This window comes from Gastrolobium bilobum, unplaced genomic scaffold, assembly GCF_033153095.1.
Source record: "Gastrolobium bilobum isolate Gb01-03AN ecotype WA unplaced genomic scaffold, APGP_CSIRO_Gbil_v1 utg5255, whole genome shotgun sequence".
Lineage (NCBI taxonomy): Eukaryota > Viridiplantae > Streptophyta > Magnoliopsida > Fabales > Fabaceae > Gastrolobium > Gastrolobium bilobum.
The window spans coordinates 643,334-671,075 of record NW_026898528.1 but is presented as its reverse complement, the minus strand read 5'-3'; the positions used below and the strand labels follow the sequence as shown (position 1 = coordinate 671,075).

The following is a 27,742-nucleotide window of genomic DNA, read 5'->3' as shown; positions in this document are numbered from 1 at the left end:
TAGTATTAATAATTATACTTTGTAATTTTTTTATATAAAAAACAACGATTTATATATGATTTTAAAGTAAAATTTTTTTAACTCATCATATTAAACTCAAGAACAATAGTAGTGATAGAAATTCCAAGTAACACAGTAGCTATGCTCATAAAAAATGGTGATGTTGCTCGTGAATCCCATTTGGTGACTCGGATACAAGCTTGATTAGCCAAAGATTGGAGGTTCGCATCAGCCATATTTATCGAGAAGAAAATCAAAGTGCAGACTGGATAACAAATTTCTCACTGGATCATCCACAAGAGGAGCTATACTGTCATCATCGAGACCCTCCCCCGATGTTAGTATTTTACTTTTAGCTGATATGGCTTCTATTGATAGCCATCGTAATATTGTTTTCTGATTTAATTTTTGTTTTTCGGCGTGATCCCTTTATTTCACCCAAAAAAAAAATCAATTTTATGAAATACAACTTAAAGTAGAAAAGAAAAGGTTTAATGTACAAAAAAAAAAGGGTTTATTACAAGGAAATAAATTAATGTTTAAAAAATAAAAAATAGGACTGGAGAATAATTATGGCAATCAATAAGGGCATATTTGCAATAATGTTGGGGGAAAAAGAAGAGGATAAGAAAGAACCAACAAATTGGTTACCTTATCTGCATCAACAAGAGAGACAGACAGACAACCAGCATAGAAAGAAAAAAAGTATCTATCTGATTATGTTGTGAGGGAATGGCGTCACTTGGCACCCCTGCGCATGTTAGCAACAAGAAGCCCTTGCATTGTCCCACCTCGAAGCCGAAGCGCGTGAGGTGCGCAGTGTCACCCCCAGCATGGCAGGAAGGCCGGCGCGTGGTGTCAATCTCTCTAGTTCTCTCACACTTGCTTCTCATTCCTAACCGTATGGCCTCACAACTTCACACTCATATTTTTTTTCTGCATATTGGATTGGTTTTATGATCACAGTGTCTTCCACGTTGCAGGTGCTGTTGCTGAAGGAAGTGTTTTTGATAAGTATGTTAAGAGGTATCATCACTATGTCATGGATTTGTAACAATACTCGTATTAATTAATGTAACAGGTAGTTGGTTCCTATAATTAGTTTGGTTAGCAGTTACAAGTTGGTTTTCACGAGGTTTTATCATAATTTTGGATTTTCTTTTTATGAGAGAGATTTGGAAAAAGTATTTCTCAATTTAAATAATATAAAGTTATGTCATTTCAAGAGATAGATAAACACAAAAAAATATTTTTTATTTAAAATTTTAATTAAAAAAAAATTACTCACTTTCTCTCCTATAATTTTCATTTCTTGTGTCTATTTCTCTCTTCAAATGACATAACTTATGTCATTTACAATAACAAACACCGAACCCGAATGATTTATGGTAGGTATTGTATTGTTGACGTTGGACTTAAAACAATGTTTTTTTCTCCATCTGATGAGTATTGATTTTAAATCTGATTTTCGTTCTTAAATGTTCTAGAAAAAAGCTTGATCCTCTGGAGGCTTATGTACCAGCTGTCATACTTACAGAGTTTCAGATCAAGGACTTGGGTAATGCCTTTCTTTTTCCTTAACCACTACCTTTGTCATGATAAATATTCAATTATTAGAAAATCTCTGTGATTCCAACATTTTGAAGTCATGTATTGTATTATTTGCTAGGCTTCCGACTTTCACTGTTCATTCATTTCTCTCATTTGGATTGGAACATTTTGCTAAGATAAGATAACTATTAAAAAACAAATAAAACACTACATAAATGCAGAGTTATGGGAATGTATTTCTTGTATTTCTGATTGGAAATCTGGACATCATTGTTATGCCTGTATGCATGTATTATTTTGATTCACATAGCTTGATCTTCTTGTTATTCCTTTCCATTTTCTCTGTTGGCTATTAGTATTGCTGCTGTAGGTGTTCGTGTGACATGGTTTGCAACAATATAAATTGAAGGTGATATAAAATATACTTATGCTTTTCTTTTTTCCACTACTATAGAAAAAACATTAGAGGGTGATGAACCCCAATTTTCCTTCTGCCGATCTCTACTTCGTTCTGGGCCTGCAGCTTCACTTCGTGTAAATATTCGAGCAGTAAGTAGACCTCCTTCAACTTCTGAGTTTTACTGCACTCTCCCATTTCTGGTTCTTATTCCCTTCTACTTTTGGATGTGAGAATGTTTTGAGTCAGTTGAAAGCTTTCTGAGGCTTCATTTTTGTAATTGAATATAAAGTATTCACGTATTTACAGCAAGTATTATCTTCTTAATCAAAATTTCGAAATTTGATGCCAAGCTTCTATTTGCTCATGGAAACTACACATTTTGGTTGTTACTGTCTCCATTCAGGAGTGAAGAAATATACAAGAGAGAGCATTGTAAACTGCTTGATATAGCCATTCTTACTTAATCGTCAAGCAAAGTTCAAAAGGCTCATTGATTCTTGTTCCAAGCTCAAATCTATTTCTCCTTCTCAATGTCTGTCAAGATTCACTTTACGGTATATTTATGTGTATGAAAGTTAATTAGAGGTTCAGAATCTTTTTATAGGTGGCGCAGTATGCATCCGACAGTGGCAATGGTAAAACTGCATTCAACAATGTTGATGATTGTCTGAGGTATTATAATCAATTCCCATTTCCCTAAAAAAAAAAAAAGGTGCATGAAATAAGTATCACAACTGGCCATTGAGCCATAGGCTGTATAGAAATAAATTTTATAAGATGAAAAACTCAAACCCTAAGTGAAGAATTCTATTTCTGAAGGTCACTGGAGGAACTTGATTCCTTGCTTCTGCATGCATCAAGAAAGGATCCTGAAGCCTCAGTCAAATCAATGAAGGCAAAAATCAGTTCTGCCCTTAACGCTCTGGACAGGTGATTTGTTGTTGTTTTTTTTTTTCTTGCACATCATATCCCTCGTGCATCTCGCACATATTTTTCTGTTGACGGGGTGTTTGGTAGAAGAAGAAAAAAAAAAGAATCACGAGGGAATCATAATTCCAGAAATATGGTGAAAAAGTGAGTTTTCCGAAAATATTACCAAAAAATTGTTTGGTAAACCAAAATATTACCGGAATTTTTGTCAGAATTTTCACATCTAATTTTTCATTTTTCCAGGAAAGTGATAATATCAATTACCACTCTCTGGGTGGTATTTTGGTTTACATTTTACACAACAAAATCTTGGTAATGTGATTTTTTTGAAATCTTGTGTGTAAAATGTAAACAAAAATACCACCTAAGAGTGTGTATTTTCACTTTTATGGAAAAATGAAAAACTAAATGTGAAAATTCTGACAAAAATTTCGGTAATATTTTAGCCAATCAAATAATTTTTTGATAATATTTCTGAAAAATTCACTTTTTCTCTATGTTTCTGGTGTAAAAAAAAAAATTCTCCTGTACCAAACACTCCTTGAGTGTCAATCCAACTTACACGAAAGATGCTATTCTAAATAAGCGCTCTGTTTCAGCCTCTTACAAACTGTACCTTCGGATGTGCTAAGGAAGGGGAAGGTTATAGCTGATTCATACAGGGACCCGGAAGACGTGGAAACAGAGAGTTTGGACCCTGAATTACAGCAATTAGAATCAATACTATGAATAGTCAACATACTTTTTCGCCTTTTGAGTATTAGCCAGCATAGTTGAGTTGAGATTATGGGACCTATGTTACGAAATGTTGAACCTTAAAAAACAGTTAACAATGTGTATTAAAAAAGGTTTTCACTTATCGATTAATTTTCAAACTTCATCGAGTCACTTTATCTTCGGTGTGATTTAAGATCAAGTAAAATCAGTCATCAACGTACAACATCCTTGTATGTGTATATAGAGTCCTATGCTAAAATCAAGCCTTAATTTGGAAATTATGGATTATAGAGATATGTGAGAAGGTATATTATCAAGGTAGAATGTGGTTAACTCGTAAATGAGGAAAATGGCGCAAACGCATACACAAGTCCCAACCCTCGCCATTCCATCAATTTTGGAGCGAATAAAAACCAAAGAAAATGTATTCTCCGACACCTTCACATTACCCTAAATCCTATTTTCTGTCCTCCCCCATTTTTCACCTTCCATAGAAGCAGTACTGTTGCGGATTAAATCTGTGAGAACGCTGCCTCCACTTTAGATTGCTGCCTCCACTTTAGATTGCTAAATTGATCTAAAGGCTTGTTTGGTGTGATATATAAAGCCTGGTGTGATATATAAAACCTGATAGTATAAGCTTATACTATACGTTATGACATTTTCAGTTGTTTGGTGTGACCATCGTATAGTATAAACTTATACAGCAGAACCCTTTTATACATTAAAATGATGTATAACTTAATCCGGCCTAAGAGTGATAGATTAGGCCTGATAAAGGATTGATGTATTAATATTGCTTACAAGTACAATTCCCAAGAACTAATATATCATTTCAATATTTATATATTAAAATATTTTTTTTTAATATATTAATTTTTAAAATATTGAAGAATATTATCTTATACAATATCATACCAAACGCTGAATAATATTAAAATTTAATCAAGTCTTATGCTATCAGGTCTTATGCTATTAGACCTTATTCTATACTATGCTCTAAACATGCCCTAAGGTCATTATTTTCCATTGTCCGGATGGACGATTAGGTTAAACTGAACAACACATGCTAATCAAAAGCTTCCAAATAAACTCACGGGAACAATGGTTTAATTCATAATCATTCATACGAATTTGTGACATATAAGGACTATACGATATCCGCTCCAAAAAAATATATGATGAGAAACCTAGCTTTCAGATCTTGACATTGTCCAAACGTTTGTCAACTTACATTTAGAAAGACAAGCACGGATACCCAAATTATTCCCTGTCCGCGAGCCTCTTTGAGAGGAATCGTTGTGTAATGTTTTCAGACGATTGGACGAATCATATGTCAATACGTCATCAATGATATCTTGGTGTTAAACTGTTAATCATATGTTCTGGTGATGGTAACTACACATTGATGTACAAATAAGCTATATAAATTTAGAGAACATGCTTTGCTATTATATTTTATCAATGGCCATAAAGCACAATTTACGGCATCATGATATACTAAATATTGCAACGTCCTACTGCAAGAAGGATCGAACGCGTATTCCTCACAACAAACAAGTACTGATTAGACTGCTTTGGAATAAAAATAAAAATAAATCAAAATTTAAGTGTCTGATTTATAGAAATTGCAAGTAGAACAAAGATATTGCAACATTACCATAAGAGATTGACCTGATTTCCATAAGTCAAACAAACAAACAGTAAAAAATTTAGCCATTTACAACACATGAGTAAATAACCAGATTTATTACCAGGCGTGCCTCATCCGAGTGAATAAGCACTGGAGAAAAATTTGATATCTTTGATCGAGTTCATGAAGTTGACAAGCTGCTGTATATACGCTTCAAACTTGAACATATTGCACGTAATCTCCCCATGCTCATTGAGCTTAGCTATGAAGCCCCATAGAGTATACAATTAGTTCAAGAACATCGACCAAAAACAAATGTCATACATTCCATCATCATGTATGAAAAGGTTAATTAGCTACTAAAAGCATCAGACAACATACAAAGTCATGGGGGAATATAATAAAAAAGTGTTTGCTCTCACCTTTGGACAAAAGCGAACATCAAGAGTTTCCAGCATAGTACATTTTGATATAGCAGCTTCAACGGCTTCCTCATCAATATTGCAAGACTAAAAAGCCAAAAATACCAAACCCCAAAAAATTAATAAAACAAATAGGTTCAACACAAATTGATCAAGGGTGAATCGCAGGAACTTGATTCTAAATTTGATTGACAATATCTCGGGCCAATACATTTCATACAGGCTGCATTTCTGGTGGAGAACAAAAAGCCAATCCCAAATCTAAACATTTTTCCATAAAAGACTTAGAAAGCGTTTGGTATGCGACTTATTTGTGAATGTCCGGGAAAGTCAGGTAGGAGAAAAATATTATCAATGTTTGGTAGCTGACATCTGAAAATTTGCCAGGCGAAATGTGTTTACAGGAAAATGTTTGTGTGTGATAAATATTGTACGGTATGACAAATATGAAAGCCAAAAAATAGGTGGATTTTTTCACTGTCCGAGAAACCAAAAGTTAAGCACGAAATTCAAGACAAAATTTGGTAACCAACCAATATTTCAAAAGGTAAATGTGAGATTATTTTGGTAAAATAACCTCACATTTCCACTAATATTCCATAATCAACCAAACACAAACTCAGTAAAATAACCTTTATTTTTCCGGAAAAATATACGTTTACCAAACAGTTTTTTAGTAATAATTCAGTAAAATATATTTTCAGCTATATTTCGGTAATAATTATTTCCCAGATAAAAAAGAATTTCTCTTCTTCCAAACGCCCCCTTAATGCAAACCTTTAGAGTTTAGAAGAAGCCTTTAGATAACAAATCACTCAATTATATGAGGCTTGGGAGGAGCCCCGCAACCCAAGCCAAGACAATGAAGCAAACTTGAATTAATTCAATACTACAAAGCAGGGAAATGCTTTAAACCCAACATTTCAATAAATTTCACAGGTAAGATGATACTTCATAACCAACATATGACATGATATATTGTAAAGCATATCTAAAATTCCAAGATCTGACAATCATGAAGCATCAATGTTCACAACATTATGAGTGCATCAATAGATTAAAATTGGCAGGTAAGACTAATACCTGAAGGAATAGACTGGTCAATCTTGGACACTCTAGCTTCAAAATTTCCAAAGAGGAACAATTGCTGAACGAAGAAGTTAAAACATTATCGCATCTGATATAATAAGGATTGAAACTAACCCACACTTATTAGAGAGCCAACCATACCTTAAATTAAGAAAGCATAGGTTGGGACAAGTAACATCAACCTCCCTCAAATTTGTTGAGAGAGAAAGGTTTAAAAATAATAAATGGAAACAGTGTCCCATTGAAGGAATGACAACCTTCCTAACATTTGGACATCCCACACAGTTGAGGTTCTCCAGTGAGCGGGTGGATTGCTCACATGATTCAGGGACATTCTTGTGAGGACTTGCACCATATGGGGTGCTTGCAGCATGTAACTCATCAATCTGCCCATGACTGCGTCCCCAATTCAAATCATGCATATTCACACAGCCATTCAAGCTCACACGAATGAGGTTTGTGCAGCAAGCAAGAAGCTCCTCTATGGCTGACTGACAGAGAGTTCCGTAAGACAAGTCCAACTCCTGCAGTGCAGGTAAAGCACCTTCTTTGTAAAGAGGTTCAAGCGATGTGTCGGTGAGATATTTGCATGCCTGCAACTTTAACACCTTCATGAAACAAAAAAAGTAGCACTATCAGAAAAGATGAAGACAATAATTATATAAAATGTTAAAAGTTATAAGGAAAAAGATGGAAAGAGAGATGAGAAGAGAGTCTGAAAAATTAAAATTATGATGATATGATGTCAAGAGATTAGTATAAAACACTGAACATTAACAAAATAGTCCTATTTATCCTAATATTCTAATTCAAGTACTAGTGCAGTACAACTGCTAAAATCCTAGCTCATTAGCACCACTAAGGACTAACAATATACAATTCCTAAAACAGTAAGAAGATTCCTAATATTCTAAAATAACGAAAGATAACAGACCATTCTTTGGTAACTCTTACCTTTAGTTGCGAACAAGATTCAAAAACAGGCTGCAAGCTCACCAAGAAAGTGTATGATAAGTCAAGAACAGTCAAATTTGGAAGCCAACGCAGAGATCGAAGACCATCCAAACCAATTGATGAGCAGGACATCAATATTAATGATTCAATAAGTGGGCATGAGGCAGTTGTTGCAGACAAGCAGTCATCTGTTAGTTCGCTGTAATTCCAAACAATAAACATCAGTCAGCATTCAAGGAGGATACCGAAGAAAATAACACACAACATAACCTGCAAAAGGAAGCATCCAGGGATGTTAAGAGTGGACAATTAATGAAAGCTTCAGATAGAACACCACATCCTTTCAACTCAAGTGAAACCAAAAACGGTGCTTCAATGCTGAGTACGTTCAATTTTGGACATATTCCTAAATTGAGAGAGGGAAGACCAACCTGAGAAACAAGTGAAGAAAAGAAAGCACTTAGCCTCTAGCTGCCGTAAATCAGAAGAATAATTAAATTTCAACCCCTTGGCCTTGAGTATATTTCATAAACCTAGGCCTAAGTCACAACCCAACAGCACCCATACCACTGCCATTAAAGAAGGGGGAAAAAACCATATGTCTTGCATCGCAAAGTATAAAATTTTTGTTAAAAGATTGCTGACAGAAAAATACACAATCAGAAAACTTCATACTAATATTTGGTAGTCTTAATTGTAGACTAATCATTTTATGTTGCAATCAAAAAAGCATAAGGAAATAAAAAGTTTCATCTCAAGCAAAAACAGAATATAAAACAGCTAATAAATCAATGCTACTTACAGGACAAAATGATGCTCTTTCCAAATGATCACAACCATCCAAAATAACTTTATCAAGATTAGGGCATGAAAGCTCGAGATTAGTTATTGACCGGCAACCACCAAGGGAAAGACTGAGTAAAGAGGTACTGATGAATCCAACTGATGTCAAACTCTGAATTTCAAAAATAATAATAATAAAAAAAAAATACTATAGGTTAGTGTTTTAAAAATGATCAGAGATTAAAAAAAGCAACAATTATCGAAATCATAGGGTAATAACACCTTAGGCCAAATTTACATCTTAAATTTCAAAATATGGAGTTATGGACTGTTACTGGATAAGATGACTAGATATAATCCACATAATCCATTAGTCCACACCACCAGTGTAGAGCATGAACAAGCAAATTTGGGAAAGTGAGCCCCAAATGGGAATTGATTCACATACCTCACAATTATCAAGAACTAATAATTTCAACATCGGGCACCCTCCACCATCACTAAAAACATCACATACAGAGTTAGTCAAAGATTCACACTCAGAGAGATCCACTTCTTGTAAAGATTGGCACTGCAGAGCTAATGTGGTTAAGCTGTCCTGCTTTGGTATTGCTAATTTCTGCATTGCCACAAATTCCATCGTTTAGAATTCTATAGTATACACAAGTATGGGAACGAAAAATAACAGACATAATTATGACATACTTGAAGTGAATTTGAAGTGATGTTAATACGGTGAAGTGCAGGGCAATTGGACACTAGCATAGAAGAAAGCATTATAGTCCTCAAGCTCAAATCAGCCAATCTACCAAGGAAAATAATTTAAAAAGAAATTAGAGAATAATCAAAAACAGAGATAGGGCAAGAACTGAAGCATCAAAGAATCAAGATACAGAGAAAGATACACGAGAAATAGATTATTTTTCTGGAGATGAAAAAAATGGGGCAGAAACATACTTGCGACAATGTACTAATCTAATATTCTGCAAACGAGGAAGATCCAAAGACACTGAAGTCAACAGGCTACAATTATCAAGCTCCAGAACCTGTTATAGAAGTCACATCATTTACTCATCTTGTAAATCTATACTCGTGAATTAAGACATATCAGTATCTCAGACTAATTACAAACCTCCAACATATAACTATGAGATATTGCAGCCATGGAAGCTGAAGTGATGCCTTCACAACTGTGAAGCTTCAGAACTGTCAACATTGGCAGCCTAACAGACTTCAAAGAGAAAACAAGCATGTCAAACAAAGGCAGATTAAAATCTACACAGGCAAAAGGTGATTGTAGACTCTAAAACATACCTCCAAAGATATGTTCGTGCAGTATGATGCATCAAGAAAACTAAGGTTAGCACAAATCTGGGATATTTCACGTAGTGTTTCATCACTAACACATGAACAATTAGACATGTCCAGAGAAACTAATTGCGGGCATGATGTTGCAGCTGAGCGAATTGCAGAATCAGGAAGTTTGTGGCAAGAGCCTATGTCAAGCTCATGCAAAAGGGGGCAATTAAGCACAACATGTGCCATGTTACTGCGCTTCAATGACAAAGTTTCAAGTTGTGGGCACCTAAAAATGAATAAACAATCACGTTTCAGATCATTGGTAAAGAGACAGCTAAATATAAGTTAAGCATCAATTCACCACATATTCACCTGACTGCTATACGCATAACACGGCATTTTGTCAACTGAAGATGACACAACCTATCATGATTAATAGGTATCTCCTGAGCAAAACTACCAAGTACAGCTTCATTGATGGTCAATCTTTTCAACATTGAACAATCGGCCAAAGCATGGAAAAAACTATCCATTATATGTCCTCCTCCCAATGTTAAAACCTCAAGATTTCTGAAAATGAAGATAAAGAATCAGCCAGAGTCACAAATAATTAAATTGACAGCCCAATTACCACAGAAACTACCTACCTTAATGAAGAGATAGCCTTCATGACAAGCAGGTAAATAGCAGAACCAGATATGTTCACTGCTGTGGCATTAGGATAACGTCTACACATGTCCTCTACTGTAAATACATAAAGCTTTATATTAGCAAAGGGTATTATTTCCAATGCCCATAGTTGAGTGTTAAAAGGTTTGCTGCAACATAAATTTTTTACAAATAACAATTTACTACAACAAATATATTCAGGCTCACATTGCTCTTCAGATATGTTCCGATCTTCAAAATTCAAACTCCTCCAGAAGTCTTCATGAGCACTAGCAGTTCGCCACTGCTTACAAACCATGGCAGCTTTGCAGAGATTTGGATGATCCAAAAATGAGAAAACCTAAATTACATGGGTAGGGTAAGGGGGGAATTCAAAACCATTAAAAGAGAAATAAATAGCACAAAAATTATTCTTTTTCCGGGAGCATACCATATGCAACAAGTCATCCGTAAAATCCATCTTAACATCTGGATCATCCACTTTTGAGATGTCATTGTCATCTCCTTCACTGTCTCGAAGAGATGAGGCTTGAAAATTATCATAATCCCCATAGTCAGCAGATGCACTGGATTCCCCAGCATTCGAAGACGTTGGAATTGCACCACGAAAGCCACTGCAAAACAAAATGAATCATCAGTATATCATATTCCACGACAGTTTGCAGTTTCCAGTTCAGAAATAAACATCAATCGTGAGTTCGTAACACAACCCTAGCCAAGAACATCACTTTTCAAAATAAGGCCAAATGCCAATGATTCAACTAAAAAGAGGAGCTTGCATTTAAAGAGCCAGATAATTCATGCATTTGCAAAGAAGAGTACAGTTAGAGTAACAAAAACTCACTCGAAATCATTGTAAACTTTGGCACGCTTGTGGTGAGAATCGCGACTATCGTCGGCAATAACAGCAGAAGCGGAGCTACTCCCTCCAATAGAGCGCCGCCGGTTGGACGAAGCCCTCTCCATCTCATCAAACGATATCAACTGCTCCTCATTCAAAATGTAGTTTCTGAAAATGAATTTGAACGACAGCTTGAACCATAGAAAGAACCAAAACTTCATGCACTTGGAGATTTCAGATGAGCACCTTCCGAACCCTAGGTCTCGATCCCACACATTTTGCTGTAAGAAATTGGAGCACTGTGAACCCTAATTCGTAAGAAATCGATTTCAGAGATCGAATTGATGGAGAGTTTCTCACACAAAGAGGAGATTGAATGGATCTGGTGGGATACTGGGAGCTACTTTCTTGGGATTTTTGGTTCTTCGTTCTGTATCTCACTCACCATTCTTCTTCGTGCGGAAAGCTAATAAGAGACTGCGAGACAGAGACGATGCCGTGTAGGGGTGTTCTCATTTTGAAATTGCTGTTTGCTGCATTTTCTTTTCTCATTTTGTGGGGTGTAAAAAGGGAATAAATTTTGGTGCCATTGTCCTCTAAAGATTCAGTGCATCTTACTAACGGGAGTTTATTAATGAGAGCATTAAACATCAGCCAAAGTTCTTTGTCTTCTGCAAAATGTTTTCTCTCTCCTCTAATGTGTAATGCTACCATTAGTGAGATGCACTGAATCTAAGTGCAACACTAGCATTAAAGATTTATTCAAAAAAATGGTTTGATAAAGGGATATAAGTTATCTTATCTTATCTCAGGAGAGAAGCATACACAAAGAATGAAAATTATAGGAAAAAAAGTGTGTGATTTTTTTTAATTTAAATTTAAAATAAAAAATTATTTTGTGACTATCTCTTTTTTAAGAAGACATAATTTTATATCATTTAAAATCATAAATACTTTTCGATATAAAAATGGATTATAGTGTTATACTAAAAAAAATGTATTATAGTTACTGGCCCCAATTTTAAAACCTTATTTTTTTTATCCTAATTCATATAAAGTTCATTTCAGTATAGGTTTTTTTTTTAATACAAATTATTAAAGCGTATTATATTACTAAATATTGTCTCGAGATTGTTAGAAAAAATATGTTAAATCATTGAGAGAGTATAATCTATGTCAGAGAAGTCACTTGGACAATATTCACAATTTCATGCACACTAGAAATTAAAATATGCAATAACACAAAATTAAAGTGTACCATGTGAAAATATATGAACGCAACAAGAAAAAATCCGAGTCCAGTATTAGATATTGTATCCTTAAGATAATATTGCTCTATATTTGGTGCCCAAGATTTGCAGACAATTGTCTCCCAAAGAACGGATTACCTCTATTATTGTGGCAGCATGAAACGACATATTCATTCATCAACGAAACAATATATCCGTTCATCGACGAAACGACACATCCGTTCATTGACGAAACAACATATCTATTCATTAACGAAATGATACATCTTCATCGACGAAATGATGCATCCGTTCATCAACGAAATGACACATTTTTTCAAATCAAACTTCTTATTCATCAAAATAATTAATTTAAAATTAATCACAATAATCCCCCACATGAATAAAAAATTATAATTTTTATTAATTAAAAATAAAAATTTAAATATTTATAACTACACAATAAAGTATAAGCACAATAAATTAAAAATATATTTACGTATATAATTATATATAATATATACAATAAATATAAAGTTTAATAATTCAATAAAATTCTTGCATCCATATGTGTTCGGCTCTAGACTGTCAACGAACTAGCAATCTCAAACTTTTATAATCCTTTCTTTCTTTTTGGGTGTAGGGGGATTATTATCAGTTTTTGCGATAGGAACATTAATGAAGTTAAGCATTTCCTAGCAGGGTACTATTAGGGGAAAACCATAGCAGGCTACTCTATTTTGCAAGAACCACTCTCTGTCTATTATAAGCCCTCCTCGCCGATTTGAATACATCATGTGGCTCTTCGTCTCTTTGTCATGTATTTTTTTTTTTTTCAATCGCCGTTATGAGATTTTCATTCTTCGATAATGACTGTGTTGCCGTATTTATATTACTCAAGTCATGAATGAAATAAGAAGAAAAATTTATTGTCGGGCACGACAAATATACCAATTATACAAGTAATAAAAAAAAAATTATGCACTGATAACTTGCAAAAAAAAAAAACCACTAATGTTTTAATAAAATAATAATTTAAGATATTAAATTCATATTTTTGTCCTAAACTTATAAGTTTTAAGGCTTTATTTTGCATTTAAAATAAGGTTTGATGTTTGTCATTTTAAATGACACAAGTTATGTCATTTAAAGAGAGATAGACACGAGGAATGAAAATCATTGGAGAGAAAGAGATTATAATTTTTTTAATTTAAATTTTAAATAAAAAATTATTATGCGTTTATCTCTCTCTTAAAATGACATAATTTTATGTCATTTAAAATGATAAATATTTTTTCCTTTAAAATATTATAAATTTAAGGTCTATTATTTTATTTTTTTTCAGTCACCATTATGAGAATTTCATTCTTCAATAGAACATGCATGGTCATATTTCTGTCACTCACGAATGAAACAAAAGGACAAAAAAAATTATACCATTGGGTTGTCAACAATATCCATTTTTTTTTCTTTTGTTCTGTTAGGGTGGTAATTTTATTTATTTTCATAATATAAAGCTGGGTGCCTGGGTCTCAATCTTTATAATATTTGTAGATGACATGGAAAAAGAAGCTCTTAATTAGACTTCCCCTCGCAGCACAGGATATATATATTTTGTTTTGTTCTATCCTTGTCATTTTGAAATTTCAGAAACAACAATGATATAACGAAAGTTCAAGAAATGTGTTGCAATGAGTTTTCGGTCTTTTCTTTTTGGGTTTTATAAGAGTTATGTTGTAAAAAAAGTGATTGTGTAATGTTATAGAGATTCGTTTTGTGTGCCGTAATTTCTTTTTTTTCTTTTTCTTTTTAAAGAATGGGTTCCACAAAATATTGTGTGTGTAAAAAAATTTATTGTGTCATGTTAAATGACAAATGTAAATCTCCTTCTTTTTTGAAAAAAAATCTAGTTTTTTTATTAATTATCCTATTGTTTTGGGGCACATTGCACAAAGAGAGAGAGAGAATGATGACATTAAGTAAGAGTCTTTTGAAGCAGATCTCAAATTTGTATTAAAATACGGATTTATAAATTTAAAAAAAATATTATTTTTCTGATAATTAATATTGTGGGCATGAATAAGTTCTATGAGAATTGTTGGATTATTTCTCCTTGATTATATACAAGTTCCAATGCATGGAAGAATGACAAGGCTTCGTGGAAAAATGAAAAGACTTCATAGGAGAACGAAGAGTGGTATTGAAATCCTCCACATTAAATAAACAAGAATGTAGAGCATTGAATATATCCCTCCTAACCATCTATAGAGGAATATATGAGATCAACAAAGTGAGGTGAAGAAATCCTCCATGAGAGAAAGAACCCGACTGAATATCTCTAGGGAGAAGTTTGAGTGAGACCTCTCTAGGGAAGTTTGAATACAACCATTGTAGGTGTTGCTTGATTATTTGAGAGTACCTCTGAAGAGATGTTTGAGTGTTAGACATTTTAAGGGACGTTTGATGTTACCATCGTACTTGGTGAACCTTGATTGTACCTCTAGTGAAAGACTAGGAAAACTTGACTCTTGTAACCCATTATTCTTACAGTGGAAGTTTGATTATAGATTAGTGTTCCGTGGATTTTTACTTCTTCGCATTGGAGAAGGTTTTCCCACATTAAACAAATTTAGCCGTGTTCTTCTCCAACTCTCTCCTCTTGTATTTTACTGTTTCGTTTCCGCAATCGACTTGAGGGTCCGACTTAACCCAACAAGAATAAACCCTCTCATAACTAATTTGAATATGATTATGTTATGTGGTAAATCTTAACCATTCAATAACAGATTAAAGATCAAAATATTTATGAAAAATTATAAAAAATAAGAAATGTTCAAATTTGTTGTTAATCATTTATCATTAATTGCCAAGTATTGGTCTATCATTGAAATGTTGAGATCCACATGACCTAATCAGGTTAAAGTTACATATACGAGAAATTTCTGGTAGTTAAAATCTCGATTTAAATACGCGATTTTACGATTTTTTTCAATCAAAACGATTTCATCAAAATTTCAAACTGATCCGGATAAAATATAGGCCCAATTAGGGCCCAACGACACATTAGGAAGCCCAAGCCCATTAGAGACCAGAGCAAAGCACGAAGGACGGGTACTGCGCGCAAGACGCGATGCCCTCAGCGCGACAGACAAGACGCGATGCCCTCATCGCGACCGACAAGGCGCGATACCCACATCGCGTATGAAACCTTCTTCACGAAGTAAACTCAAGGCCCAAGGCAGTCCCACCGCGCCTTGACTCCAATAAACAACAGACAGCTTCAGCTCGCCGTAACTCTACCACTAGACACTATAGAAGATAAGGTTATAGAAGATAAGGCTACTCAGGTCCCCTGACCGACCTGCAGCCCAAGCCTGGCCACTCAGAAGCCAAGCCGTCTTACTAAGTTGGCATCCTAACAACTATATAAACAAACGATATACCACCAAGGTATGATCATCATTTACATTAACAACATAAAACACTTGCCTCTGATACTGACTTAAGCATCGGAGTGTCTTCGCAGATACCCCTCATTTGGTGTTAACACACCAATGTGAAGGACAAAGGCAAAAGCACGCCCCAACAGCAATTCCAGGCCCAGGCCAATAACTACTGAAGGTGTCTCAACCGTGTGTGATTGAGCTCAATACATATCGGCTAATCCATGCCGTATTTGGTCTGATCACAAACACTTTTACGATTTTTTACGATATTTGTTACGTTAGGATTTTACGATTTACTATTTTTTATCCTCCTTTCGATTTTAAGTAAAATCTCGATTTTAACTACCATGCGAGAATCCATTCACGGATCATTTTAAATCTTTTTCCTCATTTACCAAAAATAAATAAATAAAATAACAAATAATAAACTATCGACATTTGTCCTTGAAGCTTTATAACTATGCAATTCCCTCTGTAAATTTTTATAAATTAATTAAATTATAAACAGCCTCGATTAATTTAAAAAAAATTAATAAATTTCTTTATGTTTCTAATCTTTTATAATTTAACTAAATTTTCAATTAAATATTTATTAATTATAAAATTATAACTAAGCTCTCAAAATCTATAATTGCAATACAGAATAGCTTTTATAATTACGAACATCTCCTTATACTTTAAAAATACTAAAGTATAAATTTGTACAAGAAAATAAATTACAAAATATTATTTAAAATTTAAGCATTATTTGATTTATTACAGGAAAAAAGATTAGAGAGCTATTCAAAGTTTTACTTAAATAATTTATTGAAAAAATCAAATAGTTAAATTTTCTACCTATGCAAAAAATATTACTAAATAATAAAATTCTTCAATGTAAGTTTTATTTAATAATAAATTTCATTATTTTAGGATATAATAAGAAGCGATCACTTCAATATTTTTTATATAGTTTTTTTGAGTATTATTGAGAAAATAATTAAAATTTTACTCATGTTTCACTTATATATTTGTATGTAAATATTATTTCTTTAAAAATAAATTATAAAAAATAAATAATTTGTATTAAATATTTTATACCCTGCAAACTCTTTGATCCTCCTCGAATGAGTTGGGACCTAATGGGGCGAATTAACCCATTTTAACATCTCCATGTAAAAGTGCTGGCAACGAGAATGTAGTCATGTACTGTGTCCTGTTGAGATGAAATCAGCCCTTTTCTTTTTAGAATTGTATTTTGAGGATAGAAAAGAAAGAATAAATCAACAACAGTGATTCAAATTAAATGCTCCAACTCTTCTCTTCACTTAAAAGATATAAGATGTTAAGTACATCTTTTTGGCTTTTTGACCCTTTTGTCCCTCATTAAGTAATTAATAACCAATTTGCCCCTCCCCCAGAACTATCCACCATCCTGCCCCCATTTAGTCGATTAAGTTGCACTTTTAATCGACTAAATGGGCTAAACTCAGAAATCATGAAACGCGAATTTTAGTCGACTAAAAACTCACCTTAATCGACTACATTATTTGCACTTTTAGTCGACTAAGCACATTATTTAGTCGACTAAATATCGCAGATCAGGTTTTTTAAAAAACCCTCATTTCGCAAAGGGGGTTATTTTCAAACCCTAATCGACTAAATCTCCATTCTGTCCTCTCTCTCCAAGCAAGTCCGAATCTCAACCCTTGAAGGTGCGATTGAAGCATCCCTGGTTCACACTTGCGAAATCGACATTTAGGTAACGTATTCTGACTTATTTGGTTTTAAGTTTAGGTTTTTTTTTTGTTTTCTCCATGCATTTGATTTCTGTTTGCGGTTTTGTGGATTTAGGTTAGGGGTAGGGTGCTAAGTTTGTTGTGAGGGTGAGGGTTAAGGTTGATGTGGTGCCTTAGGGTTAGGGTTAGGGGTAGGGTTTATGTTGCTGTTTTGTTTGGGTTGTAGTGTTAGGGCAAGGAATGGTTTTTTGTGATGTGCTAGGGTTAGGGTTAGGGTTAGGGTTAGAGTTTCTGTTTTCTGTTTTATTTTAGGATTAGGTTTTGTTTTTTATATTGAATTTTAATTTTTTTGATATTGTTATTGTTCATTGATATTTGTTTCCACTTGCATTGTAGGTACAATTGTTCCCATGGCTGGCCGTAGAAGATCGTTTAGCACTGGAAATGAGAGACGACAGAAGCTACGACAAGACCGTTCGTCTTCGTCAAGGCCACAAGAGGAAGACCCCGCTGCTGTCGACCTCTCATTCGGATACTTGTTCGAGAATGACCCGGTGGTTCATGAATCTTTTGTCCGTGACTTTGTTAATCGACCGATTTGTGGGGCCAAATAACTTGATACAGCCTTTTTTGAACAATAAGGTTTTAACATTGTGAGGTGGTTGGAGGAATCACATCTTAGGACCTTGGCTGAACTGTCGTGTTCATATTCTGAGCAGCATGTACGGGCCTTCTACCATAACCTCAGCTACGTACAGGGTGAGCTGAGGTCTAGGGTCTGCGGGGTGAAGATCATCATGACGGCTCCGGTATGGTTGGAGTTACTGGGGTATGACTTTGATTCTGCGCAGACTGTGGAATATGACGCAGATAGCGGGACCATACTTCCAGGATATACACGAGGTGATGCCGTGCAAGAGCAGAGAAGAGTCTGTGGGCAACACATTGCCTATACGGTGGGGTTGCTTACTGTGGAGTCCCGCATACTACACTATGTCATCACCCATATTCTGTTTTCGCGAGCGTTCAATCATTCCAGGGTGTTGGAGCATGACATTCCTATAATGTGGGCTATCCGACATGGTACTTCGGTGAACTGGAGGCACTACATCTGTTGGATGATGTATAAGGCCAAACACAAGGGTGCACTTCCATTTGCTTGTCTTGTTCAGAGGATATTGGAGCATTTTGATGTTCCCATGGGTAATGTGACCTTGAAGAAGACCACAGGGTATAATCATAAGTTTGGAAAACGTCTACTGGAGCAGTGCAAGATGACAAAGAACCCCCAAACAGGAGTGTGGCAGTTCACAGGTGCGGCTGATGTTGAGGTTCCTGATGTTGCTCCAGTTGTAGACATGGTTGAGCCCGAGGTGGAGGATGATGATGACGATGATGATGAGGGTGTTACAATCTTACCACTGCTAACAGGGTCAACACGGAGCGGTAGCATAACCTGGGAACTCAAGTTTCCTGAACTAGTATCAGCGTCAAAATTCCCCTCTACGTCCGTATCTGAGGTGTCACCCACAGAATAACACTCTCGGGTTCACCATCGTCTTCACTGTCCATATCCTCGTCATGCTCATCCTCATCCTCGTCTATTTCCCTCAGTGGTATCTGACTTAAGACAGTGCAGGTGCAGATAAACCGACCACTCTGTCTTCTTGACTTTGACTTCTTCCATGCACAGGTGCAGATGAAGATTGACCACAGTCTATTTCAACATATATCTCAATAAAGTTTTGAAATTTTCGGTCCACAATTGCATCTATGACACAGTCCACATCTTCATCGTCACATATATCATTACCAACGTAGAATATAGCATCCTTACCAACTGTAGACTCTACCCTGGCGATCATCCGTTGAACGCCATGGCTGCCGTGTAGCCCCAATTTTTGGTGAATCCTCCCCTTCAGCTCATTGTACGTAGTGCCCCATTTGATTTTCAACATTTTCATTTTTCCTTCAAATTGAACACCGTTGGGGCCTTCATAATGCTTTCCATCATAGTAAATCATGGTAACATACATGTTTGGACTTGAGCTCATCTTTCACACGAATCTTGGGAGTAGGAATCGGATTTTAGGGTTTTGGGTTCGGATTTGGGGGAAACAATTGAGAAATAAAGGAAAATGACAATGATTTCACAATTACTATGCCTTAGAGGTGGTGGGATGAAATGGAAGGGTGATTGGAAGGTTCACAGCTGACAAATAAGAGAAAGAGACCAAGAGAGGAGTTTTGATTTCAAATATAATGAAAATGAGACCAAGAGAGATTTGGATATAGGGTTTTTCGCGATCTTTAGTTGACTAAATAATGTGCTTAGTCGACTAAAAGTGCAAACAACGTAGTCGATTAAGGTGAGTTTTTAGTCGACTAAAATTCGTGTTTCATGATTTCTGAGTTTAGCCCATTTAGTCGATTAAAAGTGCAACTTAATCGACTAAATGGGGGCAGGATGATGGATAGTTATGGGGGATGGGCAAATTGGTTATTAATTATTTAATGAGGGGCAAAAGGGTCAAAAAGCCACATTTTTTTAATGTTGACAATATAGGAATACTTAATTTATTTTTTGTAATATTTTTTATTTTTAGATAAATATTTATTTTATGTTATGGAAAATTAAATCAATATTTAAAATTTTAAAGAGTTGATTTAGTATCTACTATAAATTTGGATAGTTACTTTAACTAAACAGAACCATTTATGTTAATGTTTGGTAAAAAAAACAATATGAAGTTATGTTAGTGGAATAATTTTTATTTTTTAATTGATTAAATAAAATAATTGATAAATACTGTGAAAATAAAAAAGATTATAATAAGATTTTTATATATTATTATTTATTATTTTTGTTTTAATTTATAAAAACATAATATGTTCCTAAATAAATATATATCAACATATTTTTAATAGCTCGGCCCAAAAACAACTTTAATGTAATTTTTGTCTTTTTTATAGAATTGAAACTATAATATACAAGTTACTAAATCATATTTATTCCAAAGGGAGAGTTAGATTTACAAACTCTTACAAACTATATTATGTACTCTCGGAAGAACACTAGGTTATACTATGTTCTCTCAGGAAGGAGTACATAGTGTAATTTACAAAAATTCATAAAAAAAAGTTGTAAACGAATATTCCGCTTATTGCAATAATACCTTCACTTTGGTCGTTTCAATCTTCACTCGCCCCTCCTTTCTCGAGCTATATGGGAGCATGTGCCTTCTTATTTTGCAGCTAGCTATTGGCTTGTGCAACATTGTAAGGTTAATGTAATAAAAGAATTTTCTAAAAAAATAAAAATAAAAGAACAATTGGCATCATACCTTATATTTTTATTATGCCGAAAGCATTTAAACAAGGGAAGTTAGTTGGTCATATTCTAGAAATGAGTTTTTGGTGCTGCAATTATTTTTTAATTATGTATTCTCGAAAATACATAATTAAAATATTAAAATTGCTGATGTGGAAAAGAAGAAAGAAATAACTTTAATATTTTAACTATGTACTCATGAAAATATATAATTAAAAATCGTTGCAGAATATCTTGTAACAGGGACTTTCTAAACAATCACATAGAAAAATATACTACATGGCTGATATTAAATACGCTAGAACCTTGTTTCATAATATTTATTATTTAAGCTTTTATTTAATAATAATTTTAAAAATATTTAATATTTTAAAATTTTAAAATATAAAATATTTGATTAAAGTATACTTTTATGTCATTTCACTTGACAGAGATAAGGAAAAGTGGTAAAGTTAAAAAACAATAATTAATGCTTAATTGGTCTTCTAGAATAATAAAAAACAAATAGAAAAAAATTAACATAATAAGCATTTTTAAGTAAAATAAAAAGTAAAAACTTATTTTAAATTCATAGGGTGTAATTTAGTGTTTATATAAGCAATTATATTTAGAATAATTTAATTAATTTTAATTTTAAATTTGTTTTTCCATAACTTGTGTTATAAATGTTAAATTTAATCAGGATGCATACCAAAAAAAAAAAAATTAATTATATAAGTTACATCAAGAGCTTCATGTCCATTGCTCACTTAAGGCATTTCTTGAGTGATAATGTCTTTCAAAGATAGCCAGTTTATATTATGAAAATCTCATATTTTTGTTAACCTTGTCTCATATCAATCCTCGTGTTCTTGAAAGTTTGAATGCTATATGTTAGAAATTTTTTTAATTCCTCTAAACCTTTTGTTGATAACTATCACCTACAAGCCAAACTCCATCATACCAAATCATAAAGAAATAAGAACATAAAGGTGGAGGCATACCTGTCTCCATTGTAGCGGAATAACTTTGATCTTGTCTCTTGGGGTTTGTAGTCTTCCTCAGTCAAATCACCCTAAAACCAAATTCCTTAGTGTGCCGTCTCTCTCTTGATGGGGAAGAGAAACTAGGGTTGTCCATTTGACGTCTTGGGGACCGTAACCCTTATAGTGTTTTTATCTTTATTGTTGGGGCCAATAAGCTCCCATTATATCTAGTTGGCCCAACACCGGTATCCACTCATTCAGCTCATACTCACTTAGGAATCTATTTGGGAATATTTAACTGATCACTTTAATTTACCCAATATATATAAATAGCACAATATAATTATTAATATAATATGTAACCCACAATGATTATTAGAAAATATAATTTCCTAACAATCTCCCACTTGGGCCACATATTAACTTGAGATAATTATATCGTATATCTTTAGTGCGCAATTGTATGCTAATTTTCTTTAGATTCATCCTTAGATACAATCTGGTCCACCTCCTATATCAATATGAGATCATGGCTGCTTTTGTCACTTTAAAGCGTAACTAAACCTTCCATGGTCATCGCACCAATATATTCAATGACATAGATCAAGTATGGATGAGTGGCATGGAAATTACATGCAATGTGATCTTACCATGCCTATTTCCAACTGGTCCTACTTTAATCTTTATGAGATCAATCCTAAATTTTTTGCATACACAAAGCAGAAACACAAGCACAAAATATAATACATTTAGAGGGAAAATAACATTGAATTATTTATTCTGCAGAAAACAAACTTAAGAATATTTCAATTATTTATTTACATAGAACACCAACATAAAGAACTCCCACTAAACCGTAGTGTCATCGAACAAAACAACACCCATATGAGCAGTATGCTCGTGAAAGACCTTAGGCACTAAGCCTTTAGCAAGCGGATCCGCAAGCATGGAGTTCATCCCTATGTGTTCTATGAAAATCTGACCACTCTGAACTCTTTCTTTAACAACCATAAACTTTTATATCGATATGCTTCGATTTTGAAGAGCTTTTGTTGTTGTTGGAGTACAACACTGCTGACCTGTTGTCACAATAAATCTTCAGTGGTCTTTCAACACCACTCACTATATGCAGCCTTGTGACAAAGTTTCGCAGCCATACCCCATGGTTGGATGCCTCAAAACAAGCTACAAATTCAGCGGCCACAGTAGAGGAAGCTACGAGTGTCTGTTTAACACTCTTCCAAGAAATAGCTCCTCCAGTCAACATGTAGACATAACCTGACATGGATCTTTTACTATCTTGGCATCCAGCAAAATCAGAGTCAGTATATCCGACGATCTCTAATTCATCTGACCTCCGATATGTAAGCATATAATCTTTTGTTCTCTTTAAATACCGCATAACCCTCTTGGCTGCTTTCCAATGATCCATTCCTGGATTGCTCAAGTATCTTCCTAACACTCCCACTATAAATGCTATATCAGGGCGAGTACAAACCTGGGCATACATAAGGCTTCCTACTGCCGAAGCATAAGGTACCTTTGTCATTTCTATCATCTCAAGCTTACCTTTAGGGCATTGGGCGAGACTAAACTTGTCTCCCCTAGATATGGGTGTATCTCCTGATGTACAATCCTTCATGCCAAATCTATCCAAAATCTTTTCAATATAGGCCTTTTGTGATAACCGTAGGATACCTTGAGCGCGATCTCGAAGTATCTGTATTCCTAAGACAAAAGATGCATCACCAAGGTCCTTCATCTCAAAATTTTTAGTGAGAAGTTTCTTGGTTTCATGCAATAAGCCTATATCGCTACTGGCAAGTAAGATATCATTAACATATAGTATCAGGAATATGAATTTACTCCCACTGAACTTGTGATACACACAATCTTCCACTAAGTTCACCTCACAACCATAGGAGATAATAACCTGATGGAATTTGTGGTACCATTGACTAGAAGCTTGCTTAAGGCCATAGATGGACTTTTTCAATTTGCAAACCATAGACTTTGAATCTCCCAATACAAAGTTTTCTGGTTGCACCATATAAATTGTCTCATCAATATTACCATTGTGAAACGTTGTCTATATGTCCATCTGATGTAGCTTCAAATCCAAATGAGCCACAAACGCCATTATTGTCTTAAAAGAGTCCTTCGTAGAAACCGGAGAGGAAGTCTCTTTATAGTTTATGCCTTCTTTCTGAGTGAAACCTCTAGCAACTAGACGTGCCTTATATCTTTCGATGTTGCCATTCGAATCCCTTTTGGTTTTAAATGTCCATTTACAACCAATGGGTTTCGCACCTTTAGGCAACTCAATAAGATCCCAAACGTCGTTGTCTTTCATTGATTTCATCTCATCTTTCATGGCATCAATCCATTTATGAGCATCAGAGCTTTCTAAGACTTGTTGGAAGTTGATTGGATCATCTTTCTTCAAGCTTAAAATATTTTCATGCTCTTGAAGAAACACAATATAATCATCTGGAATTGCATTTCTCCTTTCTCTAGTGGATCTCCTTAATGGCACTTCTTGAGTTTGTTGAGTTTGTTCTATAGGTGGCATAGGGGGTGGTTCATTATTGTCTTGACCCAAAGAAATGCCAGGGACCAAAGCCTGTTCCATAACAATGTCATGAACAGGGACCTGATCATTAATTGCTTGTTCCGTAATTGCATCTTGAATGATGACAATATTAGGAAGAGAAATATAACTTTCTTCCTCATTAAAGACAACATTCCTTATTTTATCTTTCCCCCAAACTCAACATCCTCAAGGAATCTGGCATTTCCCGTATCAAAAAAGGATCTTGTAGTGGGATTATAAAACTTAAAGCTCCGAGAGCGTTCAACATATCCAACAAAATAACAGCTGATTGTTCTTGAGTCCAACTTTCTTTCATTTGGCCTATAAGGCCTTGCTTCTGCTGGACAACCCCAAATGTGTAAATGCCTTATGCTAGGTTTCTTTCTATTCCATAGCTCATAAGGGGTTTTTGTCATTGTTTTGCTGGGAACCCTATTAAGGATATAAACTGCAGTCTTTAGTGCTTCTCCCCAAAGTGATTCTGGCAATGAAGAATGACTAAGCATACTCCTCACCATGTCTTGAAGAGTCCGGTTTCGCCTTTCCGCAACACCATTCATGCTAGGTTTACCTGGCATTGTGTATTGCGGGACGATTCCACACTCCTTTAGGAAGATCGCAAAAGGCCCTGGACGTTGTTCACCTGATCCATCAGATCTACCATAGTATTCACCTCCACGATCAGATCTAGTGGCCTTAATTTTCTTGCCTAACTGAAGTTCAACTTTAGCTTTAAATTCTTTGACCACATCCAATGATTGTGACTTCTCTCTAATCAAATATAGGTATCCAAATCTTGAATAATCGTCTATGAATGTGATAAAGTATTGTTGACCATTCCAAGAGGCTATAGGAAATGGTCTACAAATATCCGTATGAATCAATTCTAAGACGTCTGAAGCTCTGTTGGAACCTATTTTTCTTATGTTTGTCTGTTTCTCCTTTATGCATTCAATGCACACCTCAAAATCATCCAGATCAAGGGGTTCAAGAATTCCACCAGTCACAAGCCTCTGAATTCTCTATTTAGAGATATGACCTAAACGCTTGTGGCACATAACCAGTACCAACAAACTAAAGTGAGAGTCATACCCTTCTTTTCGCGCCATGCCTTGTATTTGGAACACTCTTTCTTCATGTGTCCAGATTTCTTACAAAAGAAGCAGGTGAATTCTTGGTCCTGCTTCTTTTGCTTATTTGGCAAAGCATCTGCATTATCCTTAGCTCTCTTTCTTTTCTTGTCTTGAGAGGTTGATGCCAAGTTAGCACTATCAGTCTTCTCTCGTTGTAACCTCTTTTCCTCTTGCACGCAGTGAGAAATGAGCTCATTAAGAGTCCATTTTTCCTTTTGAGTGTTATAACTCACCATAAATTGACTGTATTGTGCAGGAAGAGAGATAATAACCAAGTACGTGAGCAACTCAGAGGGCAGCTCTAACTTTAATGCCTTTAGTTTTCCAACAAGATTAGGCATTTCCATAATGTACTCCCTTATGTTTCCATTTCCTTTATACTTCATGTTTATGAGTTTGGACAAGGTTTGACCAATTTCAGCCTTTTCATTTCGAGCAAAGTATTGCTCGAGCTCCTTCGAAAACAACTTGGCATCAGTAGTCTCAAACATTTCATGATCATCAGACACATGTGATTTGAGCGTTCCCACTTCTCAATTTTATCTGTGTTTGGATTTTCCTGAGTGGAAGTGGGTTTCTCAGTCCTTAGCGCATTGTCGAGATCCATGCAGCCGAGAACAATTTTCAAATTTTCTTTCCACAACTTGAAATTTGCCCCATTAAGCATTGGAAGCATATTCATTTGAGCAATATAATTGGCAGCGGTAGCAGAAACTATACAAAGAACAAAAAAGATAACATACAAATAATCCGAAGTAAAATGAGTTTATTATAAGATACCTAGCACAACATTAATATTAAGTCTGTGGACAAAAATATCAATTTGTAAGTGGTACTCTTACTGTAGTAATCAAACATTGACAATAAGTCCTGTCAAATCATAGCCTTCCTGTGGGCCGACTATGAATTACATGGAGAATTCTTGATAATTGTCACATATTTATTACCACAGGTATGTTTGTTACTTGGCCAAATAATAACCTTTCTGTGGGCCGATCACTATCCTCATAAGCAATAAACACACACATGATCACACAACATATGTTATTTGGCCAAACAATAACCTTCCTGTGGGCCGATTATTATTTGCATAAATAAAATATATTTATATGACCAACCTATTTGAAATCAAATTAACCTTTATAAATTTGGCCACTTCGGCGGCTAACAAATCTATCTTATTCAATTTCAAATAAAAACCTTTAGGGATAATAGACACATTTAAAAATAAAATAACAATAATAAAGAAAATTATTCTTTATCAATTCTCAATGTATATATATATACATATTGTATAATTATATCATTATATCAATAACAATAAATACCTTTTCATTATAAGGCTTAAAATTAATGCACAATCGACGCACATGTAAGCTTTTTCAAATGAAAGCTTGAAAATGATAACACAATAAATACCTTTTCATTATAAGGCCTAAAAATTAATGCACAATCGACGCACGTGTAAGCCTTTTCAAATGAAAGCTTGAAAATGATGCACACAATACCCAAAAATTTAAATTTGGCTTTTGACAAAGAATATCAAATCTAAGAAAAAAAATTCCCAAAACCAAAGACTTTAAACATTCGATTTCTTTCAAACTATGAGTCCAAAACATTCTATGAGAATGGATTGTTCATTTAAATTTGCAATTCAAACAACAAACCCTAATTATAGAGCCAAATTTTTTCCAAACATTCCATCTTTAAGAAGATTCAAAAGTTTAAATAATAAACTCTTATTAAACTGCGAATTCTAGATTTTCAAAAGATTGTAACTTTTGTTCCAAAATCAAAAATTACCGTCAGGGAACAAAAATAACACTATATAGCTAATACAAAATACATGAGATGGAACCCACATTAAAAAAAAAACAGTAAACTTTATGCCAAAAGACAATAAAACAAAACTTTTCACGATTCATCATATATAAAAATCACAAAACTTAATTCCCTCATGATTCAGTATGATTATGGCTCTGATACCAGTTGTTAGAAATTTTTTTAATTCCTCTAAACCTTTTGGTGATAACTATCAC

The 27,742-nt window shown here is 34.4% G+C and overlaps 2 protein-coding genes across 2 annotated transcripts; one reads left to right on the top strand and one right to left on the bottom strand.

Moving 5' to 3' along the window:
* The first annotated feature begins 643 nt into the window (after positions 1 to 643).
* LOC133317134 (uncharacterized) lies at positions 644 to 3,761 on the top strand. The gene is made up of 7 exons (XM_061518961.1): positions 644 to 901; positions 984 to 1,026; positions 1,488 to 1,558; positions 2,006 to 2,100; positions 2,556 to 2,623; positions 2,771 to 2,881; positions 3,481 to 3,761. The coding sequence occupies exons 1-7, from the start codon at positions 733 to 735 to the stop codon at positions 3,608 to 3,610; spliced, it is 687 nt and encodes a 228-aa protein (XP_061374945.1). The 5' UTR covers positions 644 to 732; the 3' UTR covers positions 3,611 to 3,761.
* A 1,419-nt stretch (positions 3,762 to 5,180) lies between these two features.
* LOC133317087 (F-box/LRR-repeat protein 15-like) lies at positions 5,181 to 11,801 on the bottom strand. The gene is made up of 17 exons (XM_061518905.1): positions 11,292 to 11,801; positions 10,878 to 11,061; positions 10,655 to 10,787; positions 10,426 to 10,522; positions 10,151 to 10,348; positions 9,794 to 10,064; positions 9,612 to 9,710; positions 9,437 to 9,525; positions 9,185 to 9,284; positions 8,928 to 9,098; positions 8,499 to 8,651; positions 7,967 to 8,127; positions 7,697 to 7,895; positions 6,884 to 7,350; positions 6,737 to 6,800; positions 5,654 to 5,740; positions 5,181 to 5,493 (listed from the first exon to the last, which is right to left on the bottom strand). Exons 1-17 carry the CDS (start codon positions 11,507 to 11,509, stop codon positions 5,413 to 5,415), a joined length of 2,772 nt encoding a protein of 923 aa, XP_061374889.1. The 5' UTR covers positions 11,510 to 11,801; the 3' UTR covers positions 5,181 to 5,412.
* Positions 11,802 to 27,742: the final 15,941 nt, after the last annotated feature.

Excerpts from the sequence above, each read along its gene's own strand:
- LOC133317134 (XM_061518961.1), top strand. The coding sequence starts at position 733 with ATGGCGTCACTTGGCACCCCTGCGCATGTTAGCAACAAGAAGCCCTTG. Across the intron at positions 902-983 it reads CTTGCTTCTCATTCCTAACC|GTGCTGTTGCTGAAGGAAGT; the intron begins GTATGGCCTCAC and ends TCCACGTTGCAG. Across the intron at positions 1,027-1,487 it reads TTTGATAAGTATGTTAAGAG|AAAAAAGCTTGATCCTCTGG; the intron begins GTATCATCACTA and ends TAAATGTTCTAG.
- LOC133317087 (XM_061518905.1), bottom strand. The coding sequence starts at position 11,509 with ATGAAGTTTTGGTTCTTTCTATGGTTCAAGCTGTCGTTCAAATTCATT. Across the intron at positions 10,788-10,877 it reads CGGATGACTTGTTGCATATG|GTTTTCTCATTTTTGGATCA; the intron begins GTATGCTCCCGG and ends CATGTAATTTAG. Across the intron at positions 9,526-9,611 it reads CTCATAGTTATATGTTGGAG|GTTCTGGAGCTTGATAATTG; the intron begins GTTTGTAATTAG and ends CTTCTATAACAG.